Raw genomic sequence first — 12,839 nt, 5'->3', positions numbered from 1 at the left:
CTGTTATAATATGTTTGTATATTAACTTGCATGTGTAACATCGACAGGAAAACTGGTAATACTAATAGAAGAAGATATGTAATGCGAATTAAAATCCATACTTTCATCTATATTTTTTTATTCATACCAAAATAAACATATTACCCAGAATAAAAATCTTATTTCTTCAATGTGAAGTGAAAAAAGTTTTTCACAATGAGCCAAAGAACGTTTGACGACAGGTGTGTACAATAGGGTAAAATAGCTTAAATTGTACCAACTTTGTACAAGGCCAAAATCCTTTAAAATGAACATTTTCCTCAAGTTTAGTTAATTCATACCTAGATTAACATATCACCAAGCATAAAAATCTGAATTAATCTATTTGGGATGAAAAATGAACACGTTTATCCAAAAGAACCAAAACACGTTTGACAGCAATTTTGTACAACAGAAGAAAAGAGCTTAAAATTGTACCAACATTGTATAAGGCCAAATCCTTTAAATTGAATATTTTCTTCTAGGTTTTTTAAATCTTTACTTAGATTAACATCTCGCCTAGCATAAAAATCTTACATCAACGATATGGGATGAGAAATAGAAAAGTTTTTTAAAAAGAAACAAACCACTTTGGCGACAGATGTGAAAAATGATTGAATGAAATAACAGTATAAAATTGTACAAATTGTACAACGGCAAAATCCTTTAAAATGCCTTATTTTCGTCTACTTTTTATCAATCATACCTAGATTAACATCTCACCTAACTTAACAGTCTTACTTTATCAATCTTTGATGAGAAATGAGGAATTAAAAAAAATAATCTTTGGGCCATTCAATTTTTCAGAAATTATTAAAAATGAACGAATCCAGTGTTCTCTTTCGAATTCCGATAAATTAATAATAAATTAGAATAATAACTACCAAAGCCTGAAGCATTATAAACAAAGAAAATAAAAACTTATTTTTATTTACACAAAAAATATTCAATATGTCAAATATTAACAATTAATTACGAAGAATAATTGATTGCTTTATCACAAAATGGCCGACAGTAGCTAGAACAGGGAAGAATTTACAGGTACACCGGCATCTCCATAATCAATGTCACATGACTCGCGTCCGCCGTTAGATTTTATCGCATATCGCTATCGCGAAGACAAGAGTTCCCAATCTGTGTAATCTATAGGTCTTTGCCCAAATTGACCCAGATTCAAACATGACCTTGATATTGTCAACTGCCCATGCAAAAGATAAAATAATGCACAGAATACAAGGTCCTATAAGTCTTGAATTTCACATGACCATCTCATAATATACCAGACCACAATCTGTTTTAACCAAAATGATTAGCCTTTTACCAAGTCTATACATCTCAGATTTGCATTTCAGTTAACCAGTCACAATTATAACACAAATAATATTTCTTTAAGAAGATTTTGTAATAATATAAAAGTGAATAAAGCCTCATATTTTGCAACAGTTGTAGGAAAAACATTGTTCCTTTGAAAAAAACAAAACAAGGGCCGAAATTGTCACAAAACCAGGTTTTCAATTTGTAAAAAAAGTCTCATAAAGGGAGACAATTCAAAATGTGCATTGTTATCCCCCTTGTGTAAGATTCAATCTATTTTTACTTGTGGCGACCTTGATTTCAATTTGAAACAAAAAGTCTGATAAAGGGAGACCAACTCAAAATGTGCATTGTTACTGATAGTTCAAAGTTACCCCTCTTTTTTAAAAATCAATATATTTTTAGTCATGGCCACCTTGACCTTCAGAAAACCTGGTTAACAAAAACAAAGTTTAAGGAAATGGCAAAGATTGCACTGTTCCCTGATACCAATGTTCATTTGTTAAAATGGACAGACAGACAGACTGACTGACGGACAGACGGTCACTGCTATATGCCACCCTTCCGGGGGCATAAAAACAACAAGGTTTTAAAAAGCACAAAACAACATCATGAATGCTAACTATAAAATTAAGAGACAGTCATTTAAGTTATCAAGCCCTATGTGCAGCAATTGTATCAGTTGTTGTGAATGTTGCAACTCATTAACAAGGCAAACCATACAAATACCATAATACAAATAACTTGGTTAAAAACAAAATAACAACAGACAGTTGTATAACTTCACTCTGAAAATTTACCAGTAATATAAGATATGTAAAACTTAAGCCTAAAACAGGAACAAAGGCTAAATCCCAGAACTGGAATGTGGGTTAATTCATTCCCTGACACACAATTAACGTGTATTTACATAAAAGACTACAACAATAGATGTGTTTGTCAGAAACACAATGCCCCCTATTGCGCCGCTTTGAAATAAAATTTCAATATATCATTTAGCAGGTTTAGAAATTATCTCCCTTTTAAAGCTTATTACTTCCCTTGGATTGTATTTTTTTGACTTTTGACCTTGAAGAATGACCTCGATCTTTCACATCTCAAAATGTGCAGCTTCATGAGATACACATGCATGCCAAATATCAAGTTGCTATCTTCAATATTGCAAAAGTCATGGCCAATGTTAAAGTTTTCGGACGGATGGACGGACAGACTGAAGGACAGTTCAACTGCTATATGCCACCCTGCCGGTGGCATAAAAACTGCAAACCATGTTCTGACCAATGTTTGCCTCCTAGGTAGAGCAACTAACCACACTGGTGCTCACAACATGTGAAAATGAACAGTACGTTCATTGATTGATAAATCCAATTTCACAACCAATATCAAAATGTATTTCAAGTTAGTTGAAGTAGATAAATCAATAAATATTATATATGAAATTATCATATAAAGGTCACATTTCTCTGACAACTTGATCGTATTGTCTATCATTAAAATCAACATGATATAAAAAAACATGTATTGATTGTTCAGTCCATACTAAAAGAATGTCATATATTGTCAGAGGCATCAGATTGTAATCATGTAAAAAATGATCCAAATTCTACTAAGGACTATAACAAATTTATCTAAAACAGGTTAACTTGCGAATATATACTTTAATAGTTTTAATACCACAACAAAATGTCTCTCTGTGCAAGCTGATGAAGAAATTGTAAACAAATACCCATTAAATGGTTTGGCACATACTTTGTCAATAAAATATATTTGATGGGAAGACAAATTTAGCAATAATAACTTCATACCTATACATGTAGGGGAACACACTTATTTATTAAAATAATAAAATAACATGTTTTAAGGTACTAGAATAACTCATTATAATTTATTTTTTAACAATTAATACTCATAAAGAGGAAGCGTATTTTAAAGCCATAACATGTGATTATGCCCTTGACTAAACAAATATTCATGAAAAGAAATGTTCATGTAACAAACAGACAACACAACTGAAATGAAAATGAATGTATAATGAATGGCAATAAGCAATTATTGCTTGTGACTTGTGTAAATGAATATGAATATTTAACATGATTGATGAATGAATATTCAACATATTTATTGATGATACAATAGGAATACTTTGATTTGTCAATAAATAATGGTTCACTTATATACAGGTTTATCATGATATGCTTTGGTCAAATGTCATACAATAGCTGGTCCCTACATACATCATACTTAGAACACAATATTGGTCCCTACTGTTTGTATAAAGTAAATGGTACCCAATCAGGTTGCTTAACTAATTACATTTCCACATATGACTTGTGTCTCAAAGTTCTGACATTGACACCTGCACTGGAAAATATTACATATAATTTCCCATTTTTTACACTAAAAAAAGTCAAATGAACACAGGTAGCCAAGCTGTGTTACACAGGATTTCACTGCATAGAGATCTTTGTGGAACATTCTGTATTCATCAATTCACATGGGTAGTGAATTAATTTGATGGCAAAAACTTACAGTCACAAATGTGGCAGAACTAAGTTTGACCACACATTTAATGCAGTGAAACAGTGTATTACATAAGTTGAACTATGTTACATGGAGATTTTATAGTGTGCTGACACTGTATAACTGTATCACAGGTAGTGGAACTATGTTACAACGAGATTCATGCTTATGATACTCTGTATCCAGTTCACAGATGTTGATACTTTGGCAAATCTGTTTACAATACTCTTAAACTGGCCGTCACAGCCGTCCACTCCATAGCTCATGAGACCTTGCACTGTCCAGTGGCCGAGTGAATCCTCACACATCAATGGACTCCCACTGTCACCCTGGAATCACAAAATAATTAAGCCCCGTTCTGGGCAAACGGGATTTAATGCCCGTGTGTACAGTGTCGTCCCAGATTAGCCAGAGCAGTCCACACAGGCTAATCAGGAGAGACATTTAATGCCAGTGTGTATAGTGTCGTCCCAGATTAGCCAGAGCAGTCCACACAGGCTAATCAGGGGAGACATTTAATGCCAGTGTGTATAGTGTCGTCCCAGATTAGCCAGAGCAGTCCACACAGGCTAATCAGGAGAGACATTTAATGCCAGTGTGTATAGTGTCGTCCCAGATTAGCCAGAGCAGTCCACACAGGCTAATCAGGGGAGACATTTAATGCCAGTGTGTATAGTGTCGTCCCAGATTAGCCTGAGCAGTCCACACAGGCTAATCAGGAGAGACATTTAATGCCAGTGTGTATAGTGTCGTCCCAGATTAGCCAGAGCAGTCCACACAGGCTAATCAGGGGAGACATTTAATGCCAGTGTGTATAGTGTCGTCCCAGATTAGCCAGAGCAGTCCACACAGGCTAATCAGGGGAGACATTTAATGCCAGTGTGTATAGTGTCGTCCCAGATTAGCCAGAGCAGTCCACACAGGCTAATCAGGGGAGACATTTAATGCCAGTGTGTATAGTGTCGTCCCAGATTAGCCAGAGCAGTCCACACAGGCTAATCAGGGGAGACATTTAATGCCAGTGTGTATAGTGTCGTCCCAGATTAGCCAGAGCAGTCCACACAGGCTAATCAGGAGAGACATTTAATGCCAGTGTGTATAGTGTCGTCCCAGATTAGCCAGAGCAGTCCACACAGGCTAATCAGGGGAGACATTTAATGCATGTGTGTATAGTGTCGTCCCAGATTAGCCAGAGCAGTCCACACAGGCTAATCAGGAGAGACATTTAATGCCAGTGTGTATAGTGTCGTCCCAGATTAGCCAGAGCAGTCCACACAGGCTAATCAGGGGAGACATTTAATGCCAGTGTGTATAGTGTCGTCCCAGATTAGCCTGAGCAGTCCACACAGGCTAATCAGGGGAGACATTTAATGCCAGTGTGTATAGTGTCGTCCCAGATTAGCCAGAGCAGTCCACACAGGCTAATCAGGAGAGACATTTAATGCCAGTGTGTATAGTGTCGTCCCAGATTAGCCAGAGCAGTCCACACAGGCTAATCAGGGGAGACATTTAATGCATGTGTGTATAGTGTCGTCCCAGATTAGCCAGAGCAGTCCACACAGGCTAATCAGGAGAGACATTTAATGCCAGTGTGTATAGTGTCATCCCAGATTAGCCAGAGCAGTCCACACAGGCTAATCAGGGGAGACATTTAATGCCAGTGTGTATAGTGTCGTCCCAGATTAGCCAGAGCAGTCCACACAGGCTAATCAGGGGAGACATTTAATGCCAGTGTGTATAGTGTCGTCCCAGATTAGCCAGAGCAGTCCACACAGGCTAATCAGGAGAGACATTTAATGCCAGTGTGTATAGTGTCGTCCCAGATTAGCCAGAGCAGTCCACACAGGCTAATCAGGGGAGACATTTAATGCCAGTGTGTATAGTGTCGTCCCAGATTAGCCAGAGCAGTCCACACAGGCTAATCAGGGGAGACATTTAATGCCAGTGTGTATAGTGTCGTCCCAGATTAGCCAGAGCAGTCCACACAGGCTAATCAGGAGAGACATTTAATGCCAGTGTGTATAGTGTCATCCCAGATTAGCCAGAGCAGTCCACACAGGCTAATCAGGAGAGACATTTAATGCCAGTGTGTATAGTGTCGTCCCAGATTAGCCAGAGCAGTCCACACAGGCTAATCAGGGGAGACATTTAATGCCAGTGTGTATAGTGTCGTCCCAGATTAGCCAGAGCAGTCCACACAGGCTAATCAGGGGAGACATTTAATGCATGTGTGTACAGTGTCGTCCCAGATTAGCCAGAGCAGTCCACACAGGCTAATCAGGAGAGACATTTAATGCCAGTGTGTATAGTGTCGTCCCAGATTAGCCAGAGCAGTCCACACAGGCTAATCAGGGGAGACATTTAATGCATGTGTGTACAGTGTCGTCCCAGATTAGCCAGAGCAGTCCACACAGGCTAATCAGGGGAGACATTTAATGCCAGTGTGTATAGTGTCGTCCCAGATTAGCCAGAGCAGTCCACACAGGCTAATCAGGGGAGACATTTAATGCATGTGTGTATAGTGTCGTCCCAGATTAGCCAGAGCAGTCAACACAGGCTAATCAGGAGAGACATTTAATGCCAGTGTGTATAGTGTCGTCCCAGATTAGCCAGAGCAGTCCACACAGGCTAATCAGGGGAGACATTTAATGCCAGTGTGTATAGTGTCGTCCCAGATTAGCCAGAGCAGTCCACACAGGCTAATCAGGAGAGACATTTAATGCCAGTGTGTATAGTGTCATCCCAGATTAGCCAGAGCAGTCCACACAGGCTAATCAGGGGAGACATTTAATGCATGTGTGTATAGTGTCATCCCAGATTAGCCAGAGCAGTCCACACAGGCTAATCAGGGGAGACATTTAATGCCAGTGTGTATAGTGTCGTCCCAGATTAGCCAGAGCAGTCCACACAGGCTAATCAGGGGAGACATTTAATGCCAGTGTGTACAGTGTCGTCCCAGATTAGCCAGAGCAGTCCACACAGGCTAATCAGGGGAGACATTTAATGCATGTGTGTACAGTGTCGTCCCAGATTAGCCAGAGCAGTCCACACAGGCTAATCAGGGGAGACATTTAATGCCAGTGTGTATAGTGTCGTCCCAGATTAGCCAGAGCAGTCCACACAGGCTAATCAGGGGAGACATTTAATGCATGTGTGTATAGTGTCGTCCCAGATTAGCCAGAGCAGTCCACACAGGCTAATCAGGGGAGACATTTAATGCCAGTGTGTATAGTGTCGTCCCAGATTAGCCAGAGCAGTCCACACAGGCTAATCAGGAGAGACATTTAATGCCAGTGTGTATAGTGTCATCCCAGATTAGCCAGAGCAGTCCACACAGGCTAATCAGGGGAGACATTTAATGCCAGTGTGTATAGTGTCGTCCCAGATTAGCCAGAGCAGTCCACACAGGCTAATCAGGGGAGACATTTAATGCATGTGTGTATAGTGTCGTCCCAGATTAGCCAGAGCAGTCCACACAGGCTAATCAGGGGAGACATTTAATGCCAGTGTGTATAGTGTCGTCCCAGATTAGCCAGAGCAGTCCACACAGGCTAATCAGGGGAGACATTTAATGCATGTGTGTATAGTGTCGTCCCAGATTAGCCAGAGCAGTCCACACAGGCTAATCAGGGGAGACATTTAATGCCAGTGTGTATAGTGTCGTCCCAGATTAGCCAGAGCAGTCCACACAGGCTAATCAGGGGAGACATTTAATGCATGTGTGTATAGTGTCGTCCCAGATTAGCCAGAGCAGTCCACACAGGCTAATCAGGGGAGACATTTTCCGCCTTAACTGTTTTTTTTCCCTAACAAGAGACTGCTTTTTAATGAAAAAAAAACACAACATAAGAGCAGAATGTGTTTCCCATATTAGCCTGTGGTTACTGCACTGGGTGATCAGAGACAACACTTAAAGAAGGTCCCTTTACCCAGAATGAGACTCTTAAAGATCCTGAGAACATTCCCGGACTGATGATAAAACTCAGGAATTTCTAGTTGAATTTTTTTTTCCATTTTGTTATCTTTTACAATTTTTTTTCCTATATTTAATTTGTTGTATTAACATGGAAAAGACAACGTCCATGCCCACCGCTGTTCTTAGGAGTGTACAACACTGTGTCATTGTGAAGGAACATACCTGGCAACCTGAGATCTGACCATGAGTGTAGCCCGAGCACAGCGTGGAGTTGATGTTCACGTGCGTCTCAAGACTTTGTTGGTTGATGTTCTTGGAGCAGAAGTCATCGTTGTACAGCCGCATCTTGGCCTCACGCAGGTCAGTTACCATGACTACAAAGAGAAATGTTACCATTAATACCAAGAAAAAGTTACCTTGACTACAAAGGGAAGCATATCCATAACTAAAATGAGAAGTGTCATTATGACTACAAAGAGAAATGTTACCATGACTACAAAGAAAAATGTTCCCATGACTACAAATGTTACCAGGACAACGAAGGGAAATGTAACAAAGACTACAAAGATAAATGTTACCTTGAATACAAAGAGAAATGTAACCAAGAGGAACATATCCATGACTCAAAATGGAAACTTTATAAGGAATACAATGAAAAACATTACCATCACTACAATGATAAATAGTTCCTTGACTACAAAGAGGATAGTTTTAATGACTTGTAAGAATTAAGTATTTATGTTTGACATTATAATGTTTAAATGTCTGTACTTCTTAAAAGATTTTATAAATAACAAGGCTATTGTCAAGCAATATGGTCCCCTACCAGCTCCACCATTGTCAGAAATTCCACCATTGTCAGATTTTTATTATTATTTTCTTTTGGTTGCCATAGCAACCAAAATTTTTGACGTAGGAACAAAATAAAGTGACATGCATAATGTCCATATTGCCATCTATTCATGTTTCAAGTTTCATCAAAAAATATTACGAACTTTTAAAGTTATCGCAGGATCCAGAAAACCACCTTTTTCAGCAGTATTTCTAGTCTATTTGTTGCCATAGCAACCAGAATTTTTGACGTAGGAAAACAATGAAATGACGTCCATAATGTCCATATTGCCATCTATCCATATTTCAAGTTTCATGAAAAAATATTAAGAACTTTTAAAGTTATCGCAGGATCCAGAAAAGTGTGACTGACTGACAGACGGACAGAGCGCAAACCATAAGTCCCCTCCGGTGAAACCGGTAGGGGACAATAAATTATTTGATCCAGAACTCACAAAAAACAGTCACATTCCTATCTTATTTAAATTCCATAATGTATCATACAAAATGCATAAAAAAATATAAAAAATAAGAACAGATTATATAATAATAGTTTAATGACATACATGAACCATGATGTCATTTGTGAAGCATAAAGCCTATTTGAGTTTGTCATGTGAATACTTACATCAGTTAGATGCAGAATATTATTTGTTTTTAAATATTTTCATTCACATAGAATAACAGCTGACTTAAATATATAAGCGTCAAGAGAAAAAAAAAATTCCCCTGAAGATCTATTTCCATACCAGATTTTGTATTAATATAGCCCCATCCAGCAAGATAGCACTGGAGATTGGTGGGCACAGGAGCATTGATTTCTGGGAGACAAATGGGCTGAACAAAGTCCCCAAACTTCACAGCTGTAGACAATTTGAGGAGGGCCATATCCCAGTCAATCTGACCGTTCTCCAGTCGTTGCATGCTGGGGTTGAGGTAGATCTTCTCCAAGCGGACCCGCTGGAAAGGCTGCTTAGACAGGCGCTCCCTGGATGTGGTGCCTGCCAGGACCTCGAACACATGCGGCATCAGGGTGTAGTTAGCATCCTGTTGACTGCAAATGGGTATTGAATTTGTGTTATTTTATTTTGTTTCTTGCTTATAACCCATTACCACTTAGATATGCACTTTGACGTGTCTGTAGTCCCTTAGAAAATCAATTAAATTTAAAGAATTTCGTACTAGATTCAAGTTTTAAAGACTTAATTGTTCAACCCTCAGAAACTGATGAGCAACAAACCACATAAAACCTAACATACTGCAAGCTATTTGTAGGCTGTTCTGGTTTATTGTTTGTTGCGTATAGCTATTTTTACTTTGTGTCTGATTTGGAAAGGGTTAGGAGTATGAGATTTATTGTGCTGCTTTGAAAAATGTATTCACAACAAAGCAATTTAATTACAATTTTCTTAGGCATTATGTTGTGAACTAATAAAGAATAACAACTATGCTTTTGATGCTGAAACACATCAGGCAATAACAATGCTTATGCAACTGCTTTGCTCAAATACACTTGTTAAAGCCAAAAACAGTTGTGAACATTTATTTTTTGTAAAACGTTCTGGAAAAAAAGCTTCATTATAGCTTAAGGTATATTAAATCTAATTATATAGTACTGATGATTCATTTAATAATTAAAACAAAATTGCTTTCTCCTTATATTTACATTTAATAATCAGTAATGAAACAGTTACATTATTTATGTATATTCCACATACAAACTGCACCACGCACTTACACAATACAATGTGCAGCAGTGAGGGCCCATCTGTCCCCTATGAGGACTCCTCCACATATATTGGTTCCCTTCATGATAAGGGAGACAACCCAGGGCCACTTCCCTTGGGGAGCCAGAGTTCCGCCAACAATAAAGGGCGTCAGAACATCAATCTGTCTTGCACCACAACCTGAGGACATAGGAGTATAAATCTTGAGTATAAAAGTATTGCAGGATGAGCAAACATCTCATGGTAAGAGGAGCAAAGATCTCATGGTAGAATGAGCAAAGATCTCATGGAAAGAGGAGCAAAGATCTTATGGTAGGAGGAGCAAAGATCTCATGATAGGAGGAGCAAAGGTCTCATGGTAGGAGATGCAAAGATCTCATGGTAGGAGAGCAAATATCTCATGGTAGGAGGAGCAAATATCTCATGGTAGGAGAAGCAAAGATCTCGTGGTAGGAGGAGTAAATATCTCATGGTAGGAGGAGCAAAGATCTCATGGTAGGAGGAGCAAAGATCTCATTGTAGGAGGAGCAAAGATCTCATGGTAGGAGAGCAAATATCTCATGGTAGGAGGAGCAAAGATCTCATGGTAGGATGAGCAAAGATCTCATGGTAGGAGAAGCAAAAATCTCATGGTAGGAGAGGCAAACATATCATGGTAGGAGGAGCAAAGATCTCATGGTAGGAAGAGCAAAGATCTCATTGCAGGAGGGGCAATCATCTCATGGTAGGAGGAGCAAAGATCTCATGGTAGGAGGAGCAAAGATCTCATGGTAGGAGGAGTAAATATCTCATGGTAGGAGGAGAAAAGATATCATCGTAGAAAAAGCAAAGATATCATGGTAGGAGAAGCAAAGATCTCATTGTGTGAGGAGCAAAGATCTCATGGTAGGTGGAGCAAAGATCTCATTGTGTGAGCAGCAAAGATCTCATGGTATGAGGAGCAAAGATCTCATTGTGTGAGAAGCAAAGATCTCACGGTAGGAGGAGTAAAGATCTGATTGTGCATGATATGCTATTGATCATCACAACTTCTTAGTTCAGAATCTGTCTTACAGTAAAGTCAGACTGATACAGTTGTTTTCTTTCAGACATTACATTTAAAAAAGTTAACATGAATAACATTACCATGAAATGTGAGTATGCCCATTGCATACAGTTCAAGCCCTTCTGAGCTTTTTCAAAACAATACAATCAATAATGTCAAAAAGGAATATAACTTGGTAAGATAAAACAAGGGAAAATTGTCTACATTTAAATAATATATTACTATTATTATTATACTGATGTTTCATGATGCCTACATGTCAGTGTCTCATTATTTAACAACTTAATTACCGTAATTACTGTATGTTTTCGGACACTCTAAGTTTTTGGACACCCCTTTTTAGCAAAAATAATTATTTTTCGTGACTCTTAATTTTCGGACACACAAGTTTTCGTCCATAATAAATGTCTTTAAGTTTTTTGACAGTTTATTTTACAGCGCTATTTTACCAAATTTCGGTCCTGTTTTCGATATCTAATGACACTTCGATCATGGGGTTTTAAAACCAGATTAACATCATAAAACATGGCAGGCGCATGCCTGAGGGCAACGGACCATTACATTTGCCTTATTGGGTAAATAACCTTGTAAACCGGTATTAAACAATATGGTTTCGCCCGATAGCATAAGCATTATGACAATTACCAGGGGTAGTGCCAATTAACAGTTCAATTATCTACCGCAATGGTACTACCCCTTCTCAGTAAAATAATTGTGACAAAATACTAAACGCTTCAAAGTGTGATGCACCCTATTGCAAGTTTTACGAACAATGGAAGGTGTTAGACAACAACTATCGGAAATTAACAAACAAAGAATTCATAGTTCGGTACATCACATGCTCATCTTTGAGCTTGTTGGTCAAAGTACAACCTTGTAGTAACGTTCTGTCAAATAAATTATGCATTTAAAATTATTTAAAATGCAGTGCAAACATATATAATTGTAATTTATACTATACGGCATGGTATTTTACAAGCGCGTGCTATTACCGGTAGTCGTTGATACAATTGACGCTATTTTCCGACACTTCGATTTTCGACTCTAAGGTTTCGGACACGTGTTTTTTGTGAATATTTTTCATATCTAAGTTTTAGGATTCAAATTTTTTTCAAATTATTTTTAAGTGTCCGAAAACATAGATTAATTACGGTAGTCTTAAATGTCTACATATAAAACAAAATAGTAAAATGTATGCCACAACTTGGTTTTTAAAAACACCTCAACAGTTTTCATACCTTTCTGTTGACATCCCATCTGGACAACTTTGTTGGAAGGACATGCAACACTGAAATTGAAACATTTAACAGCTTTATGAACATTTACCTGGGCAATTTGGCAATAAAACCTAAAAAAATGATAACCAAGGAATGAAAAAGAAAAAGGAATTATAAAAATAATACACAAAATTAAAAAAAACAAGTTTGGGTTAATTATTTACATTTAAAACATACAACTCAAACAAATT

At 38.0% G+C, this 12,839-nt stretch overlaps 1 protein-coding gene across 5 annotated transcripts in view; it reads right to left on the bottom strand.

The window, feature by feature from the left end:
- Positions 1 to 932: 932 nt before the first annotated feature.
- Positions 933 to 12,839, bottom strand: part of LOC127877703 (atrial natriuretic peptide-converting enzyme-like) — a 167,182-nt gene continuing 155,275 nt past the window's right edge. For all 5 annotated transcript variants that reach the window (XM_052423832.1, XM_052423834.1, XM_052423833.1 and 2 more), the window contains 5 exons: positions 12,610 to 12,659; positions 10,338 to 10,506; positions 9,349 to 9,653; positions 7,991 to 8,142; positions 933 to 4,181 (listed from right to left, as the gene is read on the bottom strand). In XM_052423832.1, the coding sequence (XP_052279792.1) occupies positions 3,996 to 4,181; positions 7,991 to 8,142; positions 9,349 to 9,653; positions 10,338 to 10,506; positions 12,610 to 12,659 (862 nt within the window). In that variant the 3' untranslated portion in view covers positions 933 to 3,995. The remainder of the gene's footprint in view (positions 4,182 to 7,990; positions 8,143 to 9,348; positions 9,654 to 10,337; positions 10,507 to 12,609; positions 12,660 to 12,839) is intronic.

Source organism: Dreissena polymorpha, chromosome 4, assembly GCF_020536995.1.
Source record: "Dreissena polymorpha isolate Duluth1 chromosome 4, UMN_Dpol_1.0, whole genome shotgun sequence".
NCBI classification, from domain to species: Eukaryota; Metazoa; Mollusca; class Bivalvia; order Myida; family Dreissenidae; genus Dreissena; species Dreissena polymorpha.
Note: the sequence above shows the minus strand (reverse complement) of the source record. Positions and strands in the feature narration are given on the sequence as shown.